The sequence below is a fragment of the Rhinolophus hipposideros genome, assembly GCF_964194185.1.
Source record: "Rhinolophus hipposideros genome assembly, chromosome: 22".
Taxonomy (NCBI): domain Eukaryota; kingdom Metazoa; phylum Chordata; class Mammalia; order Chiroptera; family Rhinolophidae; genus Rhinolophus; species Rhinolophus hipposideros.
Genome location: NC_138068.1, coordinates 11,235,342 through 11,263,141, shown reverse-complemented (window position 1 = coordinate 11,263,141; position 27,800 = coordinate 11,235,342). Strand labels below are relative to the sequence as shown.

At 48.4% G+C, this 27,800-nt stretch overlaps 1 protein-coding gene across 1 annotated transcript in view; it reads left to right on the top strand.

Annotated features, from left to right (window-relative positions):
• The window catches only part of EYA2 (EYA transcriptional coactivator and phosphatase 2), a 224,478-nt gene extending 196,678 nt beyond the window's left edge, over positions 1–27,800 (top strand). Inside the window, exons 11-16 of the mRNA XM_081033652.1 lie at positions 5,924–5,982; positions 10,718–10,878; positions 14,346–14,460; positions 15,396–15,517; positions 18,635–18,735; positions 27,000–27,800. Of these exons, the coding sequence (XP_080889778.1) occupies positions 5,924–5,982; positions 10,718–10,878; positions 14,346–14,460; positions 15,396–15,517; positions 18,635–18,735; positions 27,000–27,080 (639 nt within the window). The 3' untranslated portion in view covers positions 27,081–27,800. The remainder of the gene's footprint in view (positions 1–5,923; positions 5,983–10,717; positions 10,879–14,345; positions 14,461–15,395; positions 15,518–18,634; positions 18,736–26,999) is intronic.

Here is a 27,800-nt window from a genome sequence, read left to right as displayed (position 1 = left end):
CTTGAAGAAACGGCTGATTAGAAGTCTGGGGCAGGGAAGACACACGATAAACATGGAGCATCTTATAAGGAAGTGCTCAAAAAAACTCCACCATGATGGGGTATGTCAAAAGGACACGGGAGCTAACCAGAAGGGTTCCCACCGGCCAAAGCTGGAACGATTTGAGTGCTAAAACAAATAACATCATATTGGGTTCTAACCGCAACTAGAAAATAAGTACCCATGAATCCATACTGACACAGATAAATGATTCAATAAATTAAATACATACATACATAAACAAATAAGTGAAGGAAAATAGACGTATCTCCTATACAGAAAAACTCCAGTTTATTTAGATTCTCCACCCTTAATCTTGAGCTTTACATAATGACTCCCTTCCAAAGAGCATAATATGGGAAGGTGGGGGAGAGTAGCTTTACAGTGCAGAAACCTGAGGAGCCAGGTGGTCAAGGTCAACGTCAGCAGTGATAAGTCCTGTTGATATTATGTGATGAGAATGGCATTTCATCTCTGTGATCTTCTGGTCCAAAATCCACAACCCCAGTCTAACCATAAAGGAAGCATCAGACAGATCCCAAGTGAGAAAAATTCTACAAAATGCCTGACCAATACTCCTTTAAACTGTCATCAAAACCAAGGAAAGTCTGAGAGAAGGCCCAAGAAGGCAGAATAGAGTTAAAAAACAAAACAAACAAACCAAAAAAACCCTCACATACACAAATAATAATGTTAGACTATTATGAGGAAAATAGAAAAAGAAAATCGTATTTACAAAAGCAACCAAAAGTTACAATTTTTAGGAATAAACTTATGAAAACCATTTTTTTTTTAAAAAAAAGGAATGTCTGAGAAAATCTTGATTCTTTAGGCTCCTCTGGGCTAGAGGAGCCCGGGAGCCTAAAGAGTAAAGATGACAAAATGTAATGTGATACCCTGGATGGGATCCTAGGAGAGAGAAAAAGGACATTAGTGGAAAAACTAGGGAACTCAAAATAAAGAATTGACGTTAGTTAATAATAATAATATAGTGACATTTATTTATTAGTTGTGACAAAAGTACCATACAAATATAAGATTTTAACAGTGAGGTAACTGGGTGTGACTATATGGGAACTCTAGATAGATGGGAACTGTCTACACTATAGTCACAACTTTTATGTAAATCTAAAACAATTCTAGAATTAAGAATTTATTTTAAAACGAAAACAAAAAAACCTTAAGACTCAAAGGTATTAAGCATGTTGCCCAAGGTCACACACCTAGAAAATGCCAGGAACCCAGGGAGGGGCCTTTGAACTCCTGCTGCACCATCTCGGGCGTCTCTACCCTGGTCCTCTTCCTTGGAACCTGTGATACAGGAACGCAGTGTCCTGCTTTGCTTCTAAATGGCCTCCTCAGCAGTTGACCATGACCCTCTCTCAATGGTGAACTCAATTCAATTTGACCATTACTATACCGGGCAGAATTTAGGCCTATAGAATTCAAAATAGTAATAATAGCAATAATGACACCAAACAGGTATGTGGCATTGTCTGTGGGCAAGGCACTTTTCAACGTGCTTGACCTGTAGGATTCATTTAATCCTTTCAACACCCTCTGTGGTAGGTACCATTCCATAGCTCGGTGACATTCTCCAGCCCCCCCTTTTTTTTCACACTATAGGATGTCTTGGAAATAATTCCATGTGCTCACGTAAAAATTTCCCTCACTACTCTGAACTGCTGGATAGGATTCCACTGAATGGATATACCATATTTCCTTTAGCTGTGATCCAACTCAGGGAACTTGCGGCATTTTCCAGTTTCTCCCTGGGATGATGGGCGTCCTTGAGTAAGGCTCTTGGCAGGTGTTTCTCTGGGAGTCAGCCCCACTGCGTGTCACCCATGCTGTGGCTGTGGGAACCCTTCCTCTGTCTTTGCCAGCTGGACCCGCTCAGACACCCAGCACAGTCAGTCACACTGGCCCAGGGAGTCCAGAAGCACCGGGGCTGTGAAAAGCCAGCATCCTGACCTTTACAGGCCTGCCCCACCCCCCCGTGCCGCAGAGCTGAGAGGCATCAGATCCACTTCCCCAAGAGCTCAGTACCATCCTATGTGCTCTGCACTGTCCCAGCCCCCTGGTCGCGGGCTCAGCGGGTAACTCAATCCAGGTCAGCTGGTTGCGTATGAGGTAGTGTCTCGCTGAGCATCATGGTATTTTATTAACTTCGAAATGTGATCGCTACTGTTGTCACACTTTAGCACCCCCAACAATCCCTGTGCAAATGAGAAAACCAGAGCCTCCCCACATACCTTTCCCCTGACATCAGGGAAAGAACAAGGAGCCCTACCCAGGGGCCTGAGCCTGTGTGACCCCCAGAGCAGCTTTGGAGCTTGAGGGACGGACTGGGGGGCATAGGGAGGTGTTTTTCCAATTTCAGGAAGAGCAATGGACTGGGCCTTGGTTGCGAGGAAACCTGTTATTAATTTTGTTGTCTCTGTGCCTGGGTCTGCGAAGTCCACATTGGCTTTTAAATAGTTTTCGTTACCGGTTCGGGAAGCTGTCCCTAGGATCCTTCCATCTCCCATCTCTCAGACGGCTGTGGATCAGAGCTCTCAAACTCAGATGCCCACAGGGGCCAAGTGATCAGGTGATGAAAAGTGAAGAAAACCCAACAGACACTGTGGGGAACTGGAAATGGGTATCCAGACAATTGATTGTCGGTGTATAGGAATGCAAACCCGACATTGCCGGGACATGTCAATTCTCAAAGTAGCTGAAAATCTGGAGAGAGGTCCCCTGGGTTTCCACACTGGCTATCATGTCAAAATATGTTTTAAGCACAGTGTGACTAAATAAGCTATGTGTCCAGGCCAGCTTGCACTCTTCCCTAACTGAATTTACCAACATAGAAGACAAGCTGTCAGCCTATTTTATCCCTCTAGAACAGCGCTGTCCAATAGAATTTTCCGTGACGATGGAAATACATGCACCATCCAGTACGGTAGCCACTGGCTGGCTGCAAGGAGCGAGTGAGCACTTGAAATCGGACAAAGGAACTGAATGTTTATTTTTATTTAATTATAATTAATTTAAATGTAACTGTAAATAACTGCCTGTGGTTAATTGCTACGATATTAGACAGTGTCATGATAGATTTTTAAAATTGGGGTGTCAGGGGAATTTTAAAAATTGGGGTGTACCATTGAGCTCAGCTACTTCAGGAAAGGACACCCCTCTTGAAGAGCAGGGAATACATTATACCTGAGACCACCAAGCGGCAGTTACAGTCCTGGGTACATGGAAAGAAAGGAAATATGGAATAATGAGAAAAAAAGAGTTGGGTGTGAGCCAGATATCTGCTAGCTCAAGTGTAGTTACTCAGTGTCCCCCCAGTTTTTTTTCTAGCACTCTCCGAAGAGTTTCTCAACTGGAGGCACCATTTAGCATCACCATGTTCTTTGCCATGTGCTCTGACTCACCCCTACCCATGGCTGACCCCTAGGAAGCCACTTGGTGAGACTTCCCTGCTGCCATCAGCCTATCAGAGCACACCACTGCCCATGCCCACATGCTGTCCTGGTCCCACAGACATGCCAGGTCCTATGCAGAGGGACCACGGCAGCTCCTGGACTCAGTCATACTTTGTCACTGTCACAGAGCTATGCGATAGAGTGTGCCAAGGACCCTAGAAACAGACGTCACCTTCCAGCAAACCCCTTTCCAATCCAGAGCCCTTTCAGGGGTCAGAGAGGGGGACCAGTGGCCACACCACCTCAGCTGCCATTCTCCCCTTCTTCTCCCAGGTTCCAGCCTCACTCCCCACAAAGCAGCCCAGCCTGCCCCCAATGCCACTGTCCCCAACCCGACTGCAACCCCACGTCTCCATATCAACAACCTTCCCTCTACATATCTTTAAAAAATGAATGAGGGAAAGGGTTTCCCATCACCGCCACCAAGCCCCTCCCTAGCTAAGCCCCTGTTCTCAAAGATGAATTCAAGCCTCTTTCTGGTGTAAAAAGAGATCTCAAAATGTTGAAAACATATTTTTTCCCCAGCTTCTATCCCCCCATAAAGGATGTCCCAACCAATTTCTTTCCTCAGAGGTCAAGCTCAGAGTCCCATGTTCTTCTTCTCTCCTTAGCAGTCTTTGCAAGAAATATCTGCCTCCTGCAATTACATTGCCACCAAAATACGGATGTGTAGAAATCTTTATAACACAATAATAAAAACTGACGCAGCACCTACTGTGTGCCAGGCACTGTCCAGCACGCTGTGAATGTAGCCTCTCACTTCTCCTCACGTCAACCCTGTGAAGTAGGTTCCATTACCAGTGTGACCTCGGAGGTGCAGGGGGGTGATGTCGCCTGCCCAAGGTCACACAGTTGGAAGAGGGTTGGATTCAGGATCCGAACCCAGGCGGTCAGATTCGGGAGCCTGAGCTCTAAACAGGACCATGGGGGCGGGCACAGCAGGCTCACAGTGTTTGCCGTCTCAGCCTATCATCCAGATGTGCTTTCTGGTGGAGGTGGAGAGGACAGGATCGGTGTGTGTTGCGCGTAGCTTCCGTGGGGGGACATTGCATCACTCTTAACTCCCGGTTGCAAAGTGACAGAAATCCAATTCCGCTAACTCAAACTGAGAAGTCCGGGCGTCAGTTTCCTACGGCTGCTGTAACAAATTACTGCACAATTTAGTGGCTTAAAACAACACAAATGTACTCTTTTACACTTCTGGAGGCCAGAAGTCCAAAATCAGTTTCACTGGGCTGCAGGTGTCGGCGGGGCCGGTTTCTCCTGGAGGCTCTGAGGGGGAATCTGCTCTTTGCCTTTTGGACTTCTCCCCGTATTTCTTGGCTTGCAGCCTCTCCCTCTATCTTCAGAGCGTGTGGCTCCAATCCCCTTCTCCCCTCGATCATCAAATATCTCCCTGCCTCTTACTTACAGGACCCTTGTGGTTACCCCAGGGCCACCCAGAGAATCCAAGATAATGTCTCCACCTCAAGATCTTTAACTTAATCCCGTCTGCAAAGTCCCTTTGCCATATAAGGTTGTGGGGATTCGGGCGTGGACGTCTTTGAGATGTATTCAGCTGACCACAGTCAGGATGGCCTCGTTTCAGTTGTGGCTGGATCCAGGGGTTCAGACAATGTGACCAGGGCCTCATCCCTCTCTCCAGCTCCCAGACCCGCTTTCCTGCAGCCCCTCCAGGCTGAATCCCACCCTCCAGCAGCCCCAGCGAAAGGAGAGCACCTCTTTCCCAGAAGTCCCAGCCAGAGTCCCAGGGCTGATTCCCATTGGTCCAGCCTAGACCACACGCTCGTCTCTGAAGCAATCACTTTAACCAGAGGGTCCCTCTGATTGGTCGCGACTGGGTCATGTGCCCATTTTTTATCATCCCCGTCCTTGTGGTCTTAACCCACATTCGATAAGGTGTTTCCCCAAAGGGAACTGAGAGACTTATGGGTGGGGGAAAGCAGCATGTCGTTGGAGTGCATTGAGGGCAAATCCGTGACATGGTGTCTGGCACATAGTAAGTGCTCAATAAATGATGATCACAGATCATGGGACACAGAGGGGCACTTAGGAAGGGGGTAGGTCCAGAAGCTAATGCTTGAAGAATACAAGGTTCACTAAGTAGATGAAGGTAGAAGAGCATTCCAGGCCTAGACAACACTTTGAACAAGGCAAAGGTTTTCCACAGTATGTCCTGTCGTAGCTGGGGGCAGACGGGGATGGTCCCATTTTGTGCCTGTCCTCCCAATGTAATATTAACAGCAGCCCTTTTTACTTGCAAAACTATCTCAGTTTGCATGATCGGTTGTATGGTCACTCCCCTCCCTTACAGCCCACCTGCTCATTTATAAAGAAACCAAAGGCAAAAGGGGCAGCAGCAGATTAACCAGTCACATTTCTCTCTTTTCTTGCCAAATTCTCCGTAGGATTGTGACCAGATCCACGTCGACGATGTCTCATCTGATGACAATGGCCAAGATTTAAGGTAGGAACTCAGGGGAAGGTCAAACATGCCCTTTTGGATTGGTTGTCAAGCTCTCCTATCACTGGCAAATAGAGAGAAGGGGCCGCTGGTTATCAGGGCAAGAAGCACCTGCCTCTAGGGCTTCTAGTCCCAGCCTGAACTGGGACTAGTTTCTCTGAGCTGGGAAACCACGCCCCCACCCTGCAGCCTTTTCTGTTTGTCCTCCTATCACTGAGGCTGAGATTTCCACAGATTCTCTGTGACTCTCCTTGTGTTTGTCTCTCCATGTGTTTTTCCCCTTCTTAGTAAAGTAATACACGCATATTATAAAAAATTCAATCACTCCGGACCTTGCCTCCCAGAGTCACCACCATTAAGAGTTGATGTATATTCATTAAGAGAATGTATATTCTTCAGAGGTTCGTTTGCATTCATTAGCATATATATCATTTAATACAAAAGTTAATACAGTCGATACTCAAAAAATATATATTTCTTGAATGAGTGAATAAGTGGTATGTTTCTGGCTTCTAGGGAAAAACACTCCCAGGACATGGATTCCAGAAATCAGGTGCCCAACCACTGAGAAAGACAACTTCCAGAGGAATGTCTCTGGAATGTTCCATACCTGCCCCTGGGGAAAGGTTTATAAAAAACAGAACCATAGTTAATCTGTGCTTATCCAAAATTATCACAATTCAACACCTCTAGACCCATCAAAAATATTATTAGACCAAATAATATTTTGCTTACTGGGCCAGTTGTTGTAACTTCACTTAGTGATTGCTTCCTAGGTACGTCCTTTAACCTTCTCCTAAAAAAGAAATCAAAGTTTTTGTTACTGAGCCCTGCAAGTCTTTGCAAAGCCCAGGACAATTAGAAGTGACAGGGGGCAGGCACCTGCTTCATTTTAATTAGCCATTCAGAAAATCCCTCTGCCCTCAGGACTGGCAGGGGAGCAAGGCTCCAGTGCCAGCGGGCATTTCTCAATTTATGAAGTAAATCAACCCAAGATCAAGGTTAACTGTGTCCTTTCCAAGAAGTCATCACTGAGAACCACTCTCCCTTTCAAGGCAATGAGCAGCCAGGGTTTCGTTTTAATAAAGTATCCTCCGTACGTAGCTGTCTGGATTGGAATTGAAAGCATTGTTCTTCATGCTGAGCTGTTTAAGAATCCACAATCCAAGGGTGTCTCCCCCGCCCTGAAACCAAATTCCCCATTGATTCATTCAAGAACTATTTATTGAGTACCTACTATGTGCTAGGCACCAAGCATCAGTGCCCCTTGGTTTTCGTTTGTTTCATTTTGTTGCTTTTCTCAGTTAACAATAGAAACCAATCTTGGTAAGGCCCTTAGGTTCTGCCATGCCCTGTTCCAGATGCTTTACGTGGATTAACTCACTGCATCTTCATAGTAACCCTAAGACTGGTGTTCTTATCATCATCCCCATTTTACCATCAGGGAATGGGAGGCACAGAGAAGTTAGGTAACCAGCCCAACCTCACACAGCTGGCAAGTAGGGAAGCAGGATTCATGAACATCCAGGCAGCTCCCCAGGGTATCCTCTGAGTTTCATCAGTGTTCTTTCTCAAGAATAAATTACCTAGCCTTTCCATACTACTTGGAGACATGTCCGTATAGCCTTATTCTGGGTTCCTGTCAGAACTGAAAGGGAAACTTTCACACTGTCCAGAACCCTCGATGAAGGAGGACAATGTCCTTGAATTCCTTGCAGCAAGAACTCAGTTAGGTGGCACCTACCTGGACTTCCAAATGGAACAGTCATCTACAAATGGAAGAGTGACGGCATGTGCATCATAAATCTGAAGAGACTCTGGGAGGAGCTTCTGTGGGCAGCTCGTACCAGTGCTGCCACTGAAAACCCGGGTCAGTGTCATAGCCGGCGAATACCAGCCGGTGAGCTGTGCTGCCACCACCAGGGCCGCCTCTGCTGCTGACCTCTTCACTCCTGCCAGCTTCGCTAACCAGAGGCAGACAGCCTTCCAGGAGCCGAGCCTTCGGAGTTTCAGGTCCCAGCGCTGACCATCAGCCACTTAGGGAGGCATCTTATGTTAACCTGCCCACCACTGCTCTGTGTCACACAGACTCTCCCCTGTACTATGTGGACACTGCCATCTGCACAACAAGGGAACTCTCTCAGCGGGTCTTAGGTGGGGGTGCTGGCCCGGGAAATTCTGTGCATGTGTGGCCCCATCTCCTGTGAACACCCGTGGGAGGTCACGCTTGATCTCTGTTTCTACAGAGATCCTGAAAAGGAAGAGCAGACCGCTGCTGAAAAGGCTGCGACCATGTTGTAATGTCAGGGTGGACAGACTGCTCCAGCTCCCAAGTTCACTGCTGCTCAGCCTGAGTCACAGGCACAGGTCCCCTCCGTGCCTGTCCAGCAGCTCCGTGCCAGGGACGGAGGTGCTCAGCCTGCAGCCCCCACTGCTCAGGCCGCTGAATGGGCAGGAAAAACCCCTGAGGGGTCTTAAGCTGTTCTTCCACAGACGCTTCAACAGGAACAAGGTTGATGGAAAAGAAACAGTTTCTTTAAAAAAAAAGAGAGAGAGAGAGAATAAATTATCTAGCAAGATGGGAACCTTTAAAGTAGAGAGGAAGGACCACAGGGCTATTGAAAATGTAGGTTCTGGAACCAAGCGACTGTGAGGGGATAAAGTCATATAGCCCCTTCCTCATTGGGGTAGGAACGTGCTGGAAAAGTGTGCGGCACAGAGTGAGTCCTTGATAAATGGCTCCTTGCCTCTCTGCCCCCATGGTTAGATGTGATCTGCTCCCTTTCACTCATTGGGAATATTTCATTTAGCTTTAGCCCCTGGTCACCACCACCCAAGGGGAGAACTGAGAAGGAAGAAGAAGCAATGTGTCTGTAATAAATAAACCCATTGACATCTTTCGTGGGGAAGAGGACGTTTATGTGCAAACAAGTTATGAGAACAGTCATGTTGTGTTCTCCAGGGGTCTTTTAAATTTTGAGCAATTCAGTAAAAAGCAGGGGGGATAATCACCCATTTTCCCAGCATCTCAGACTATTTTCTGACATTATGACTTTCTTGCTTCCAATTTTATACACACTCACACAAATACTGTGAAAAACGACATGGGCGAATGTGTGTGTATTCGGGCATGTGTGTATGTATATGTTTGTATGGACATACATGTGTGTATATGAGTATTCTTGTCTGTTGATGGGCAAGAATTTAAAGATGTCTAAAAAACAACTCCTGTCAATCAGTTGGTGTCTCACCAACTGTCCACACAACCTGCTATGGAGGGAACACCAGAGTGTACATTGGAGGACTCTGAGATTAAGTTTCAGGGACCAGTGTGCCCCTGGCCTGTCTGCCCCCGGGAGCCCCTCATGGTCAGATTTGCTGTTGAGTTTGAGACATCGCCCACGGCATTGCTGTGGCTCCTGCAGGGTTTGTGCTGTCCCCACCCCTGCCTCTTCCCTGAGAAGTTTTCCATCCCTGCACAGAGGCCTGGCCTCTGCTCAGAGTACGGCTGAGCCACAAGCTTCGTGGGGGACGGCAGCATGTCACATCATGCTGTGTTCTGGCACTCACTTCACCCCTTTCAACTTCCTTTTTATCTCTGCCGTAGCAGTGGTGTGAAATTGGAAGTACTTAAGATGCAATTTCCAAATGTTGTTTCATTCCTGTTGTGCTGCATCTTTTTAAAAAACAAAATGCCTTTCTTTTTCCATTCTTAAACTCATCATAGAAAATCCAGCAATATAGTACAAAGAGAAAAAAGGTCAGCCAAACCCGCACCCTGAGACACCATGGCACCATATTGACCTGTTTCATTGCACTCTTTTTCTCTCTGAAGAGACTTTCATGTTTGTCTTAGAAGCTTCTGGTCAAACTGCACACACACACCCCTTGTCACACTCTGGCTTTTCCTTGCGACATCATGGTGTAAGCATGACGGCTGCGGTTTTGAAAACTTACAAAATGGTGGTGGGAAACACAATGGGGTAACCTGGAGAGCTGGGGTTTCCATCCTCACACTGCAGTTGCTGTAGGTGGTGAATCGCCCACACTTTCCCCTTCTGGTCCCTAGCTGCCACTTTTGTCGTTAACTTTGTAGGACGTTCTGTCTTGTCTCTAATCCACGAGTAGAACTTCTTAGCCCAGCGTGCTTTGTGGGGGTGGAGGGTTATATGTGCCAAGCACCAGCATTCGACTCTGCCTAATTAAAAATAAATTAAAATAGGGAATGTCTGTAGCAAGATATGGAGATGCTTGCAGAATGGGAAGAAAGAGTCAACAGCCAGGCCTTAGAAAGGAGGGGAAGCGGGGCAGATTTTGGGTCAAAGGAGCAGGAACAAAATGAGGTTTTCTCCTGCGCTCTTCTGTTAGGATGAACCCAATCCAAATCCAGCCATTTTTTTTGGAATTCTCTTCTAGCCTCAAATTATAAAGGGAGAGAGAGAGAGGCTTTCCCTAGCTTGGCCACTGCTGGTGGGGGGCAGGATAGTTCTCCATAAAAGAAAGCAGACATGCTGTTTGATACCAAAAGAAAGGGAAATGGACACTGATTAGGCAAGTGCAAAAGGTGCCACCATTCTTAGAGAAGCCAGTAAGGGCTGTGGTCCTGCCCCTCCCGGAATTCACACGCACGCAGCACCCTTGCACACTCGGGGTTGTGGATACCCTAAGCCCCCTCCCACCCCCTGTGAAGAGCCCCACACTAACACTGCCTCTTCTCCTCTCCTGTCCCCGTCCCCAGCACGTACAACTTCTCCGCCGATGGCTTCCACAGTTCGGCCCCAGGAGCCAACCTGTGCCTGGGCTCCGGCGTCCACGGTGGCGTGGACTGGATGAGGAAGCTGGCCTTCCGTTACCGGCGGGTCAAGGAGATGTACAACACCTACAAGAACAACGTGGGCGGTGAGTGAGTGGGCTGTCCCTGGGGGTCCCGGGTGTGCCCGAGCTCGGGCTGCCTCCTGGACCAAGGGAAATTCATCCAGGATGGACGCTGTCACTTACAGCGCACCTGCTCTGTGCCAGGCACTGTTCTGAGAGGGTTAAAGACAGCCGCTCACTCAACGGAGTCCTCATGACATGCTCTGGGCGAGGGCACTCGTGTTGGGGGCGATGCACGTTGCTAGAGATTACTCAGCCTACCAATGGCGGGGGTGGCATGGGGTCTGATCACAACCGGGGGTCTCACAGCGTGCTCCTTGGGCCAGCAGCATCAACCAGTGGCACCTGGAGACTTGTTAGAAGTGTAGGTTCTCGGAAGCTCCGGGGCGGGCCTGGATATCTGGGTTTTAACACCCCCTCTGGGTGATTGACACTCGCTGGAGTTTGGGGACCAGTGGCTCCAGCCCTCGTGCTCGGACTGGGGTCCGTGGACCTGCTGCATGAGTGTCCCCCGGGTGCTTGTAAGATCACAAGACCCCCCAGGTCATCGGTGGAAACATCAAAATGAAAGAAGCACTGGAAGCCACTGGTTCTCAAACTTGGCTCATTTGGGCACACCTGAGGCATCTGTGATCTGACTTTCTTGGTCTGGCTGCAGCCTGGGCATCAGAATGCACAGTTCCCTGGGTGATTCTAACGTGCAGCCGCGCTGAGAGCTGCCGGCGTCGGTAGCCGGAGCGCACTGCTTTATTGCACTGAACAAGAAGTCTGGAGGGGACCGGGGCACGGTTGGTTGGCTCGGCAGTAGCCAGGCCCTAGGTCACTATTTCTCTAGGAATTCTCTAGGCCAGTCGTTCTTAACACGAGGTGATACTCCCTCCCCCCAGGAGGCATTTGGGGTATTTTAGATTGTCCCAATATCTGGAACCAGCTATTGGCCCATAGAGGGAAAAAGGTTTGAGTAGGTAGCTAATAGTATCTGCCATATACACCTTGACTCCAAAAGCTTCAAGGGCTCCTTCCGTCCACCCCCCAAGAGTTCCGGGAAGAATTTAGGGCCTCAAACTGGACAGAATCCACTTTCAGTCCCAGAACTGATGCTTTCTAGCTATGTGACCTTAGGTAAAATACATAATGTCTCTGAGCCGCAGTTCCTAGGTCTATGGAATGGGGCTAAGGATGGTTCTGTGTTCCTGGATGATGGAGAGGTTTGTTGTTGATTCATACAAAAGGCATGTCTCCATGCCTGGTGTGTAGCAGGCACTCAATAAATGGTAGCATTTATCACTATCCTTTCACTTTTGCTCTGGAGTCTTTTGGATTCTCCTTTGTCTTCTGCTTTCCCCAACAGACCAGCACTTCCTTGGGACGGATGTTTCCATCTTGTCCGTGGCTACAGACTAATGCAGTGCTGCAACAACTAATGTTTATGAGCGCTTACTGTATGCCAGACTTTATTTTGTAGACATGTCATCTAATAGATTCTTTGCTCTTCACAAAATCCCTATAAAGTAAACACTTTTATCATCAGTGTTGTGTGAAGGTGGAAACTAAGATCAGAGAGGTTAAGGAACCTGCCCAGCATCACACAGCCCAGGCAGCAGAGCCACGGTGGAGTCCCAGGTCGGCCACTCCACCACCTCTGCCCACACTCTGTGGCCTCTCACATCCAAATCTGTTGACTACAGGAGTGAAGCAGAGAGCTTGAGGGTAAGCCCTACAGGCTCACCCACCCCTTCATGGAGAAAGTGGGGGAGCAGGTGTGCTTGGGGTAGGGGAGATAGAAATGGAGTCAGCAATAGAGGCCATCAGCTCCCCATCCAGGTTAAAGCCCCAGGAAATGCCCAGGGCTTCTGTCAGGCTGCTTTGCATTCCCATAAACCAAGGAGAAATTGCCCAATGTGTCAACAGATGGGGAGCTCACAGCTAGCAGAATGCCCGTGGGCACCCCTCTTTTTCCCCTCCCCCTTGTAGTCTCTGCTACCTCCTCCCCCCACCTCCCCCTGCATCACAGAACTAGCCTGGTGAGGGCCGGGATTGACCCTGAGGAATGCAGCCTTTTAGCCTGGCAGCCGTGCACTCAGCTAACAATCAGGGTCCTTATTACTAAGAAGGCTTTCTTTATGTTTTTATTAATTGCTAAAGAGTCTAGCAGTGTCTACCATAAATAGCAAATGAAAAACCCCATGAACAAAGGAATTTGATGCTTTTCAGGAAGATGAAAAAGACCAGTGCGGCTGGAGCGAGGGGGCACCTAGTAGAGGAGGAGATGAGAGAGGTGGCGGTGCCCAGATCGTGCCAGGCCTTGTAGGTGACGGGAGGAGTTCGCACAGCGGAGTTCTTCCATGTGCAGAAGATGATGTCTAAATAGCACAGACACAAGGCAGCACTTGGTCCCAGGAAATTCAGTCTTCCTTCGACAAACACGGACTCAGCACCAGCCATGTGCCAGCCCCTCCTATAGGGCCTGGTGCTCGGTACTGACCCGTACCGCCTTGGTTCCTGCCCTCATAGAGCGCACAGTCTAATGACCAAGGCAGCCAGCAAACGCATAACCACATGGATACGTTTTCAATTAGAGTCGTGAGGAGTGCTATGAAAAAAAGGTACAGTGTGTTGGGAGAGTATAAAATAGAACGAACTGACCACACTAGGCCTTCCAGAACACATGACACTGGTGGGGAATTTAGGCAGGGAAACAAGGAGAGGTAAGATCAGATTAGTCTGGGTTAGAAACTGAGGTATGCAAAGGTCCTGAGGCAGGAACATACATACATGGTGTTTCCAGGAACAAAGAGGAGGCCACGAGGGCTGGAACAGAAGGACATCCATGCAATAGCAAGAGATGACATTGGCAAATAAGTAGAGGCAGGGTCATGGGTATCGAGTCGGAGCTTTACCTTCAGGGCCCTGATGGCTGAGAGAATGACAGTCAGGTTTAGAAACATATATGTCATTATATCTCAATGTTAAAATAAATAAATAAAGAGTGTTCACCTCCAGGGTCGCTGTGAGAATGAAGTTAAATAAGTCATGTTAGAAGCACAGGGCCCTGCACACAGTAAGCACACAATAAATGTTAGTCATTATTAGTTTCTATTTTATTAATTTTTGTCTCCATTGGAACAGTATAAGCTCTATAATTGGCATGTTATGTGCCTCTCACAATATTGACCATGTAGCAGGCCCTTCTGAATTTTTTGTTGGATGGATGGATGGATGGATGGATAGGTGGATTATGGGTGAGTGGATGGATAGATGGATGGATGGATGGGTGGATTATGGGTGGGTGGATGGATGAGTGAATGGATCAATCAAGAGATGGATTGATCAATCAATCAATCCCCAAATAAGATTAAGATCACTGGATTGAAGTTGACCCTGATTTGAAACCTCAAAGTACAGTAGTTAGACACTCCTTTCCAAACCCTACCCTCTCCCAGACCTTTCTAACACGATAGCTACCACGTCTTTATTTCTGTTATCCATAGGCTTGATAGGCGCTCCCAAAAGAGAGACCTGGCTGCAGCTCAGAGCTGAGCTGGAAGCCCTGACCGACCTCTGGCTGACCCACTCCCTGAAGGCACTAAACCTCATCAATTCCCGGTAAGTGGGAGCCCTCATTTTCCTTTGCGCCACTGAACTTTCTCCCATTCTAGGGTGGTGGCTCCCCCATTTCCACCCTTGAGGGAATAGGACTCTCCAAATTTTTACTTGCACACTGTGCAGAGGTTTGATAAAGCTGAGGTGTGCAAACCACCCTGGACACCTTGTGCCATCACTGAGCAAACACCCTCAGTGACTTAGGACCCAGCGGAGCTAAAGGCCTTTGTACGCAGGTCCATCTGGTCCCATCCACCCACCAATCACAACATCCCCCTCTGAAAACCGTTTCAGAGAGCGTCACAGTCATTTACGTGAGGGAAGGATAGTCCAGTTTCATTCTAAGCCTCCCGATAAATTGCCTCTTGCTCTTAAATAAGATCATCTGGGCCAGAGAACAAATTACTCCCCTGGTGACCCAATCTGACCCAACACATGAACGGTTACAAAATGGCAGCCCATGAGCTGCATCTGTCCCAATGACGTGTTTTGTTGGATACTTTGTCCCCGAGACTGAGAAAGTTAGTCCATAGCTCCCGGTTTCTGGGCTCTCTCAGAGGATCAGAACTGGCATGTGCCCTCCCGTTTAACCCCAGTCCCCACCTGTCCCTGACACCCTTCACTTGTTCCATATCACTCATTTACATTACGGATAGGCTCCCACAGCTATTTAAGAGTGTGGCACTTGCAACAAACATTTGCTTTTTAAATAAGAAAGTGTTACACTCACATTACATTTCAACATGTCAGGCAGCTTGAGGCTTAAAAGAGAAAAGCAGCTGGAGAATCCTTGGGCCCTACCCTCACCTGAAGATGACTTAGCCAGAGCCTCCAAACCCCACCTGAATTCTTTGCCGGCTCCAGGCTCGTGCCACAGGGTCAGGAGGCCTGGCCTGTGGTCCCCTGGAGTTCTGATCCCCAGTCTCCTTTGTCCTCAGGCCCAACTGTGTCAATGTGCTGGTCACCACCACTCAACTAATTCCTGCTCTGGCCAAAGTCCTGCTGTATGGACTGGGCTCCGTGTTTCCTATTGAGAACATCTACAGTGCAACCAAGACAGGTAGGGGAGCCCAGACCTCAGGTGACGCGGGGAGGGAGGGTGAGGTTGGCATTTCATCCTGACGTGGGCATGGAAAGTGTAAGGAAAACGGCACTGGGGAAGTTCAAGAACTTGTCCACAGGCATGACTCAGTCCCAAAACAACCCTCACAACCTGCTTGTTTGAACCAAGGGAAATTGGTTAGGACCTCAGTTTTCCCTAGTGTGTGTATTAGGATACTTGCAAAGCTGGTCTAACACACACACCCCAAATGCAAGGGTTTACATCACAGTCAAAGCTTATTTCTCTCTACCTTGTCAACAGACCAGAAGGTAATCTAGGATGGAGGGGTCACCCTCTCCTTATACTCACCCAGGAACTCAGGTGCTTCCAATTTTATTTCCCACCATCCCTTGTAGTTTTATTATGTGTGGTCAAATCAGGGTCCTGCCACATCAGCATTCCAGCCTATGGGAAAGAGGGAAAGAGGAAGGAGTAATGCGTGTCCAATATTTTAAAGCCACAACTCAAAAGGAATGCACAGTACTTCTGCTCACCTCCTATTTCCCGTCTTAATCTGTGGCCACAAGTGGTTGCAAGGGAAGCTGGGAAATGTAGTCCATAGCTGAGTGACGGTAAACACAGGTAAAACTCATGGAATTCTGTTACTAAGAAAGAAGAGGAAAACAGTTACCACCACAGCCTGGTACATAAGGGGATTTTAATTTAGGTGGTACAAGTCATCAAATTACCTCGAATTTAACCTTGAACCACATAGAGAGAAAATTGGGTTTTTTTGTTCTCTTTTAAGGAGCGAATCTCCACTTGGTGGCAGCCTGCTTTAACACCTCTCTAACATTTGTTTATCTCCCTTACTAATAAAGAAAACAAGCCTTATGCTCAGAGCTTTTATGAGATAATACAATTTAGTAACTAGAAATAAACAGCATCATTTATCATCAGGGCAGGTAATCCTGGTTGGTTTATTTTTTTTAAGTGGAGGGAGCTGACATTTTTTTATTCTTATATCACCTAAAAATGCCTAATAATGCAAAATAAATCTAGTTAGCTAAGATGTTTTTAATTAGAAATTGTTTATCCTTGTTTTATTCTGGAGCAAGAAACGAATTTATAGTACTTTAGAAGAGTGTTCTTAGAGCAATTTTGCCTTTATTAGAGCCTGAACATTGTCTAAAATGCCTTTAATGTTAAATTCAGGCCCCAAATGGCCATTAGAGATTCTACAATGGGACCTCTATGTCGGAGGAATCAAATGCCATCAGGGAAGTGGTGGCATGACTCTTGTTTCCCACTGGGGAGCCTAAAGTTCAAAGACCTGGAACTAGTCAAGGAATTTGTTTTCCTCTTTTCCCCAGTAACAGAATTCCTGAGCGCTCACAGTCACTCAGCTATGGACTACATCTCCCAGCTCTAGCTCCCTGTTTTAACTAAAAATTCATATTTTTTCAATAGTCAGTTTCCTGCTCTGATAATGCTGCATAACAAACATCTCAACACTCAGTGGCTGACAGCAACCAGCTTTTATTTCTCACTCTTTGGTTTGTGAGTCAGCTGTGGCTCTGCCGGCCTTAACTCCAGGTTCTGGTCTGTTCCACGTTGTTTCCTTGTTACGAGACTGGCAGCCATCCAGGGGCACATTCTCATGACAGATGGCAGAGGTGAAGGAGGTCAAGCCAAACCACCCATGCCCATTTCTCATGGCGGGTCCCTAACGTTCCATTGGTCAAAATAGGTCACATGGCCAATGCACTATCAATGGGGTGGGGAAGAGGCTCCTACTCTAGTGCGAACCACTGCAAAGTGGTGTGGCAAAGGGCTGGGGTGTGTGATTCTGTTAACTCAGAAGACAGCTATGATCCTCTGCTTTGACCCCGCCTCTGCTCCCACCGAGCAGGAAACGGTCTGCAACAGAGGTGGTGGCTACTAGAGCGGTACGACGGAGGACTTCAGAGCTCACGCGCTTGAGGCAGGCAGTCTGAGTTCGAGTCCTGGCTCTGTGCTTGCTAGCTGGGTGCCCTAAGGCAAGTGACCTCACTTCTCTGTGCCTCAGCTTCCCAGTCTGTAAAATGGGTGATCACAGTACCTCCCGGCATATGATAAATAATAGTGCCTGTGAAACACTGAGCAGAGCACAAGTGCTCAAAAATAGAAGCTATCTTACGATTATTATAACTCCTCCGCCTACCACATCCCTCACCTTCAAGACACTTCGTAACACTGAGCCTCAGTTTCTTTATCTTTATTGATTCCAATTTCATAAGGATTGCTTTGTTAGTTAAATGAACTAATGTAAGTCAGTGGTTCCCAACATGTGACAAAGCGGGGAGGGGGCTGAGTAATTTGCCTCCTACGGGACATCTGGGAACATCTGGAGACATGTTTCATTTTCACAACTGGAAGAGTCGCTACTGGCATCTAGTGGGTAGAGACTAGGGATGCCGCTAAACATCCTGCAATGCGTGGGGCAGCCTGCACAGCGAAGAAGTTTCCGGCCCCAAATGGTAATGACATCAAAGCTGAGAAATCCTGATGTGGGTGGAGTGCTTAGCAGAGAGCCTAGTGTGTAGTCAACTCAGAGAGTGACAGCTATGACGATTACTGCTGCTGTTGTTGCTATTTTCATTATTGTTATGGTTCCGAAACTTGCTGACACGGTCAGGATGAACTAAGATCTGAATCCAGTATGTCTGGATCTATGCTGCTGCCCAGACAGTGGGAAGAAGGAGAATACGGAGAGGTGGATATCCAGGTGGACCTGTGAGTGCCCACACCTCTGCTTCCTAACTGGGATCCTGGGCAAGTCGCCCTCACCACTCAGCCTCGTGTCTGCAGCTGTAAAAGGGTCAGTCACTGCTACCCCAGACAACTGCACAGCTTCTGGAGCCTGCTTCCCCCCTGCTGTGTCACCCTGCGCAGGCCTCTTCACTTCTCTGTCATCTGTCACGTGGGGATGACAGCAGCGTGACCCTCAGAAGTGTGCTGGCGGCTGAAAGGACTAATACCTGGCCCTTAGGAGGACGGCTGCACACAGCAGCCACTGCATTCGCGGTCATTATTCACCACATTCCTGGTCCTCATCGAGCGTCTTGTCTTTCTTCCCTTCTCCCGTACGTACAGGGAAGGAGAGCTGCTTCGAGAGGATAATGCAGCGATTCGGCAGGAAAGCCGTCTACATCGTGATTGGTGACGGGGTCGAAGAGGAGCAGGGAGCAAAAAAGGTACTTATTCCGTTTTCCGTCTTTCGTCTCGGGCTGCTTCTCCTCTCCTGAGTCTCCCTGTGGTTTCCAGGCCTCAACACACGGACTCCTCTCCACCGCCTGTCACTGGCTGGGTCCCCCCTTCCCAGGCTCTGCACTTGCTGGTCCATTCCCGTTTGCACATCACACGGCAGCCTCAGTCATTTCCTTCTGTAAATCCCGCTCTATGCTTGGCTGCCACCCCTGATTGTTTCTGGGACAACTGCTCGGGAACCCAGAAACTGGGCAGCCTGGTGGGGGCCTGGTGTGTGTGTGTGTGTGTGTGTGTGTGTGTGTGTGTGTGTGTGTTTTATTTAATACTTACTAATCATATGTTCCAGGAACCCTTCCCAGTTAATAAAGACAGCATTAAGCTAATGAAAAAGAAAGTCCTGCATTTGTGATCTCAGGCCCATGAGGAGGGGAGCAGGGAGTTCTGGGGGCTGCAGCTCTGTTCTTGGAAAAGAAACAGCTGCCAAAGTCCTGGGTCTGGACCTGTCAACAGCATCCCAGAGAGCCTGCCACCCCCCACCCAGAGGCCTGGGGGTGGATTGTTAATGTCACAGAGCTTAATTTGGGGGACCTGGTTTCCCCCGGCCTTCCCAGCAACAAATTTAAGGAAATGCAAAAATGTTTAGGGTCTCAGTGGGCGGAACCCATAAGAAGTGGGAAGGTCCCTAAGCTCTGAGAGTGGGGCTCAGGAGAGGGGAGCTTAGAAGGCTTTACATGTTCTGTTCTATCCACGGGAAAGGCTCCTCCCCTTGCCCCAGCTGTCCTTACTCTTTCTTCAGGACATTGTCCCCTCTTGTGATGAAAGGATCACCTCTGTGATTGGTGGCTTAATCACAGATCCACCAGCTAGTGTGTAAGCTCCATTAGCTGAGCACCTACTGTGTGCCAGCCACTGTTGCAGGAACTGGGGATCCTGCTGTGAGCAGAATAGGTAGGGCCCTCCCCTATCACTCAGCTCACAGCCTGATGACAGGCAATAAACACATAAGTGTAACATGAGTGTCAGCTGGTGAGCAGAGCTTTGGGGGAAACTAGTGTAAAGAACGGTACGGGGGGTGGGGGGCAGACTTGGGGGCAGGGCAGGTTGCAAGTGTAGGAAGTAGTCAAGGCAGGCCTCCATGCGAGGTGACATCTGAGCAAAGGCAGGAAGAGGGAAGAGGAGGAGGAGTAAGCCTAGTGGATATCAGAGGGAGGGCATGCCAAGAAGTTCAAAAGTCTGAAGGCAGGAGCTTCCAGCAGGGAGCCAGTGTGGCCACAGAGGTGAACCCGCGAGTCGGGAGTGGTGGGAGCTGAGGTCAGAGAGGACCTGGGGCCCTTGGGAGCACTTCTGCTTTTACTCTGAGCTCTTCTTCTTAAGGCATATATTTTTAACTTTAAAAATAAAGTGATTTAGAGGGGAAAATATTAAGTGAATTGTAGTAATAGAGGCAATACACAAGGATATGGCCAAACAGTGGCATGATTCATATGAATTATCACATGAATTCCTGGGGTTCCAGAAACACCGTGCCTGGTCATGTCTACTCGGCTTCCTGAAGCCCACTGCCAGGGCCCCAGGGGGCATCCAGAGCCCCTCTACCCTCCTGCAAGTTCAGATATAGTTCAACCCTTCGCCCTAAGCCTATGACCACATCCAACTATGCTTTGCTTATATCGAAGTTGGACTGGAGAACAGTTTAGGCCTGGGGTCTTGTGCCTGCCCTGTTTCTTACCTGGAGAATGACAGAGACAGCCGTGGAGCAGCCCATGCCATATACCCGCCTTCCCCCCAGCCGGAGAGGTAGCAGATGTTTTAAAATGACCCCTTCATTGTCCTGAAATGAAATATGGTTGGATAGTATAAGCTACGTCTAACCATACTGTCCATACTGTCTGTGTCTATGGTGATATCAGAGAGAAATAGAGCGAAAGTTATTTATACTCAAAAGAACGTGGGCTTCAATAGGTGAACATTTGGGCACAAAATTCCAATGCCCGCATCCAAACTGCCATTGCTGTGGACGTGACCCGGCAACCGCAGACTGACACAAGTGTATACAGCCTCCCCGTTCATGAACCAGGTGAGGTGCTGCGGCGGTAACCTGACTTCTCCAAACCGCTAAGCAGCTCATGGAAAGGTTCTGAATAAAACAAAATACAGTCTTCCCTTGACTTACCCAGTAGGTGCACCCCTGGAAAATTCAGGTTTTGTTAAAAGCATGCAAAACATACTCTGTATGCGACGGTACTCTGTATTTATGTGTAAGATGGAGGTAAGAGTCCAGGCTCAGGTTATTACGATCGAGTTTTGTACTTGGTTGACTATCTGGCAGCACATTCGAAAATCATTTAGGCCCAAGGTGTGTGGGATGAGGCAGGACACCTACCCCTTCCCGCAGGGTCCCCAAATCATGACAGTCAAAAATCACACGGTTACCAATTTCCACAGTGACCACTAGGGGCGGCCTTTCCTCCTTTGAGAACTGCTGGTCTGGGGTCACCTCCTGGACGGTGCCAGCAGGAAGGTGAACCGAGGGAGGTACCTCATTAAATTTTGTGTCCTAGGTAACTTCCTCACCTCACCCCTGCCAGTCCTGCTCCCACAGAAACATGCGACCCAGAGCGGGAGAAGGGGGGAGTTTTGCCCTATATCCTAGCTCTGCCATTTACGGCTGTGTGGCCTTCAGCAGATGACACCCCCTCTCTGAGCTGTCTTTCCTTATCTGTCACTGGCTGCTGAGAATATGTACATAGGACCCAGCAGAGGAACCGTGCGTGGTGTGCTCTCAATAACCCAAAGCTCTGTTACTATTACTCCTCGGGGCCAAGGGGTTGGGGGAAGAAAGAGAGGGGGTTCTCTCTCCTGTGGTGCCAGAAGAGAAAGGAAATATGAGTGCTGATTTGCACATAACAGGAAAACTCACCCAAACCTCTTGTTTGCTCAGAGCCCCTGGGAGACGCATGTTGCTGAGGGTGTGGGTGGCGTGGTCTCTGGCAGGGCTGGGTCAGCGGGCCACAACAGGGCCAGTGATGCCCAGGTTCTGTGGAGTGGGGTATGTGTTGCCAGAGATGGCGGCTTCAACAAAAGAGGTTTCGTCTCTCGTGTAAAATGTCCACAAGCCACCAGGACTGCTATGCCAGCACCAGGAACCCAGGCCCCTTCCATCTTGTTGCTCTGCCAGACCCAGTACTATTCTTTCTACAGAGTCCAAGGTGGCTCCCACCCCCCCAAGGTCATACTCCAACCACCAGGAAGGGGGTGGGGTAAGGCACCTCTTCCCTTTAAGGGCACAGCCGCCATAGGTGGACATCACTGCTGCTCGAGTTCCATTGGCCAGATTTGAGTCACATGATCACACCTTGCTACATAGGTAGCTGGGAGATGTAGCCTTTATCTCAGCCACTATATGCTTAGCTTTAAAAAAAAAAAAAGAATGGGAGCTTCTGAGAGAGAAGGGGAGAACGGAAGTTGGGGGCAGCTGGCAGAGACTGGCACAGCTGGCTGTGACTGGTACTAGGGGGGCACATGCCCTAACCCACTTTATTACTAACATCATCATTTTGCTTAACCCTCAAACCTCCCTGCAAAGTGGGTATCATTCCATTTCATTTTGTGGAGGATGGATTTGAGACTCAGAGAGGTTAATTAATTTACCAAAGGTCGCACAGCTGATACATGCAAACTGATGTGTGTTTTGCTCCAAACACCTGGCAGGAAGGGGGTGGACTTAGGAGTTTCAAACACAGTCCACAGCCCTGAGTTGATCAGACAAGAGCAGAGTCCACCAAAGAAGACGAGGGCACACCCCTCATGCACTGAGCTCCCCCCAAAACCTCTGCCAGTGTCTGAAACAGCAGCACAGCCCATTAGTTAGAAACGCTCTGCACCAGCAACTCTCCCTGCCTGATGGATGGGAGTCATTAGCCCAGACCACCAGACACCTGAGCAGCCTGAAATATGGCAATAGGACAAGGGGCTTTGACTGTTTCAGCCGACAGTGTTGTTAATATCTCCATTTTAGTGGGTCATTTGTCTCAACCTCTCCACACGTGATAAATCCACCTGTGCTCTGGAGCCATCAGGCCTGGGATGGAGGCAGCTGAGGCGTTCTCTTCCACCTTCACTCATTTCCTCCCAGAAAAATGAATTACACTTTTTAAAGGGGGAAAGGATTGGCAAGGCGGTGACCAGAATCCATCTTTGCAAAGAAAGGAAGGCTTGGCTGGTGAGGAGAGGGTTGGGGGAGCTGGGGCAACTGGAAGGCATTACACAGATGGCAGCTGTTGCCCATGATGGATAGCATTCTGCTTTCCTTGAGTAAAAGAGAACATTCTAACTGTCGAAGACTGGTTCTAGTAGTCCACAGTCTGGAGAGAAAGAGACAGAGACAGAGACAGAGAGAGACAGAGAGAGAGAGTTTGCTTGAGAAACTCACCTTCCCTCTCTACCTCCCTCCCTTCCTCTTTTCATTCATCCCACAAATATTTCTTGAGCACCTACTGTGTGCCCGGAGCTATGCGATGGAGCAGTGAACATGACATTCCAAGGTTGAACCCACCTCAGGGCCTTTGCACTTGCTATCCGCTACCTCAACTACCTCCCCCCACATGTTTGCATGGCTCCCTCCTTCTCATCCTCTGGGGCCTGTTTAAATGTCACCCCGCACCCCTAGAGAGGCCTTCCCTGACCCAGCTAGCAAAAGTAGACACCCTCCCCCCCGGCTGCCTTCCACCCCCTCCACGCTATTTCCTTCATAGCACTGACCATAAGATGAAATGACCTTGTTTATTTCTTGTCTATGGATTTATTATCCACGACTCCAGTGACAGCTCATGAGTGTGTGTCACCTGTGCAGAAGGCCCCTTGGGGACACACCAGCCCTCTGGACAATGTCCCCATGTCAAGATACTCTTTAATCACATCTGCAAAATCCCTTTCACCATGTAAGGTCACATATCCACAGGTGGCAGGGCCTAGGACGTGGACATCTTTGGGAGGCTATTATTCTGCCTCCCGTAGACCAGGAAGGTGAAGATGAAAAATTGTGGTACAGAGTTGGCAGGGTAATAAGTACAAAGGCACCAAGGCAGGAAAGCGTTTGGCGTGCTCTGGAAACCAAAAGGACACCTGGGTAGTGGGCATGGAACCTCACGCAGCAGCAGAATTACCACGAGAACTCTGGGCCTCCATATGTTTATCGCAAATTCTCTTTTCATTCAGTAAATAATTTAAGGCCAATGACTGTCTTGAGGAGGTTCTGCATCTCTTAGCAGCAGGTTGCAGAAAACCTAGGGATTGATGACTTACCACTTACTCATCAAACAAGATTGGAAGTAGGTGTACCCTAAGATGTTCCAGTGGATCAGAAATTCACCAAGCCCCTTTCCATCATTTTGCTCTACCCTTCTAAGCACCCTTGGCTTTTTGTTTTCTGGCTTGACCTCAAAACGTCTGCCATAGCTCCAGGCATCACATACTAACATGATGGCATCCAAATAGGACGGGAAAGTAAGGAGGAAGTTCTCTTCAGGTGCTTCTCTCTAATCATGGAGGAAAACCTTTCCCAGAAGCCCCCAGCCAACTTTCTTGTTGGCTTCAACAGGTCACAAGTCAGGAAGGATACAGGACAAACCCCTGACACACAGGGCTGGGATTGTCATATCTCTCAGACAATCAAAACTCGTCCCCTACATCTGGGCACGGCGCTGCCAAGCTCAGCGTTCTGGAAGCCAGGAAGGGAGGATGGCTGTTGGGCAGGCCACAACTTTAGCAGATGGTTCGGTTTTCCAGCGATAAATATACAGTCAGGTTTCTTCTCTGGAGCCAGACATGACCTCTCTGTGGCTCAGTCTCCTCATCTGTAAAATAAGATACATACAGTGCCTCTCCCAGAGGGTTACTGATCAGATTAAATGGGGTAATGCCTGGGGAGTTGTTTAGCACAGTACATGGCACATAGTAGGCACTTCATGATTGTATTCTTTATGATTCTTTCTGGCTTGCCACTAATTTAACTTTGGTTAAGTCCATTTTCTGTTCTCTCTGTCATCCCCTACTTGAAAAAAGATGTTTATGTTTTTGTTTCTGGGGTTTTTTGTTTGTTTGTTTTGGTGGTTCAGTGAGATAATAAACAGTGTCTGACTCAATAACGGTTTATTTAAAAGATTATTATTTAAAACATTGTGTATCACAGGCTTACACAATGAAATCCAAATTCTGCATCGTGACACACAGGAACTTGACTCAACCAGCCTTTCCCCACCCCCACCCCTCCACCCACACACACTGTGGAGAGAGACTCCCACAGAGCAGTTTCCAGGCTCTCGGCCTCACGTGGAAAGGTGCTGACTCGGGTAGTAGATGGCCGTCAGCTGTGACTAGTTGGCCATCAGTTGTTACCGGTTAGCCATTAGCCACTGATGTAACTGCCCTGACTGACCTAGGAAGCGCGGATTGCAGTTAGCAAGTGAGGTTAGTTGGCAGAGAGAAGCGGACAGCAGGTTGTGGACAGTGTGGCTCCTGCTTCCTGTGTCTCCAGCCCAGCCGCCAGTGAGAATATGGTGGTGTGACTCCCCTATCTATGGCTCCGTGGGTGTTCCTTTTTGGCCTCACCATATCCTGTGTTCTTGTGGGGGGAGCGGGAGCTGAGACCCCGCATGACACCCCACATCACACACACACACACACACACACACACACACACACACACACACACCCCATGTCAAAACCACTTCACACGGTTGTGTTCTCAAGTTACCTTCCCCTATGCGCCTTTGTATGTCCTTGGCTCCCCCAGGGGTGCCCTGGCTGGGACGTCCTTCCCTTCAGCCACCCGCCAACCATGAAATCCTCATTCATCCTTCACGGCTCAGTCCCCACGCACCTCTCTTCCTTTGGGACACCTGTCCCAGCCGCACCCCATTCTCTGCCACCAAAAGGGAGGCTGCTTCCTCTTGTCAGCTTCCACGACATTTTATTTACACCGACCTGAATGACTTTTGAAGTCCTCATGATGTAGTCTTATTTATTATTTTTTAAACTACTGAAAACACCCAAATTCATCCCTCCCCATACATAGCCGTTTGCCCTGCCTCCTTCGTGCTTTGTCTTCGATTTCTATAGCTATGTCCCTTGTGCATAGACAGTCACAACAGCAGCCGTATGTACTGAACACTTGGTACATGTGTCTGTACCGGAAGAAGCCGCAACAGTCGTAACAAGCAAATATTATCCCCATTTTACAGACAAGCAGCAGAGTCAATTGTCTAAGGTCACGCAACTGATGACGGCCGCAAAAAGCTTGGGGAAGGGCACTCTGCTAACGCTTCTGCTGTGGAAATGGTTCACAAATTTCGCTCCATCTGAGTGATTTCTTCCCAGGATCCACGTTATACACCACTTCTTACACGAGTCAAAGCTTTTGGTGTGTCTGTATAGAGCCTATACTATCATCTACGTAATGTATTCCTTTCAAACAACTCCCTTCTGTTTAGAATTGAAAACTTGATCCCATGGCAGTAACGCAGAGTGGACATCAGCTGCTATAAAGAAAACGATAAAAACAAAAGTGACAAAGAACCTGATTGTCATCCTGTGCACCGTGGCCTGTCCAGCCCTGTCTGTTCAGATGGAGATTAGCAGGTGGTAGGGAGGGTTAAGGACACACCAGCACCTCGCCGAGACTTGCTTCTTGAACTACCGTGCTTCCCGGAAAATAAGACCTAGCCGGACAATCAGCTCGAATGCATCTTTTGGAGCAAAATTATCATGACCCGGTATTATATTATATTATGTTATAATTTTATTATATTACACCGGGTCTTATAGTAAAATAAGACCAGGTCTTATATTAATTTTTGCTCCAAAACATGCATTAGAGCTGATTGTCTGGCTAGGTCTTATTTTCCGGAAAACACAGTAGAGGGACTGAGAACAAATGTATAAAAAGGAATAGCTTCCTCACTGGTCCCAATGGAGGGAAGAGGTTCAGACAGGCTGCTTGGCAGCACTGGATGAGCCAATCAGAAAAGGTGCAGAGGGAACAGAACCGGGGTGGCCAGACTGGTGGGTACCGGCCAGGTGGTAGTTTGCCCGATGACATTATGTGTCTCCCAGTTTGGAAAATGCCCACATGCTCTGCTGACCCGAGTTGACGTCTCATAAGCCTCTAACTATGGGTGCGGCATCCAGGGGGCTGCAGGGGGCCACGGAGCGGGGCTGTCACTAACCCTGTGGCTGGTGTTCTGTGTTCCAGCACAACATGCCTTTCTGGCGGATATCCTGCCATGCCGACCTGGAGGCACTGAGGCACGCCCTGGAGCTGGAGTATTTATAGCAGAACCCACAGCATCGCCACCTGCCATCACAGGTGCCTCCACCCACCCAGACCCCTTACCTTCCCTCCTCCCGCCAGATGCTGGACACTGGGCAGGGTCCCTACAGCCAACAGGACGTGTCTGGTGACCACCTCAGAAGCTGGCCTTTCCATCCAAACACGGATCCTGAGAAGCAGAGTACCCAGCAGTGGTTTTGGAATATTTAACTTTGGGGAAAAGGGCTGGCTGAGAGTCCAGACTTTTCTACAAGACTCACAGAACAAAAGCAAGGAATTGCTGATCTGGGGGAGGGCTGGTGATGAAGAGGGGGACAGGCTTGTTTTTTGTTTTTTGTTTTTCTTTTTAATTTATGGACAAATCTCATTACTCCGGTATTATGCTCTCGTACCTGTGTTGTTGGTTTCCTTAGTCATTGGTTTGGTTTGGTTTTTTTAAACTGGCATGTGGGGTGGTGCACAGGTCTAATTTAAGCACTCTGCTCCAAGTTGTGCTTTGGGGGGACAATCATTTTTCAACAATTGGTGAGGGAGGCGATTCGGGGCTGTCGGGAAGACTATCGCTTATTTTTGTTTTTAATGACCTAACCTGATGTCATGTGGACAGTGCACGTGCCTTATGCTGCCATCTTGTTTTCTAGGACGAGGGACCTTGGGGAGGAGGTGGTACTTTGTGACAAATAAAAGGCATTAAATAAAACCACGTTTACATTTTGAAGTGGG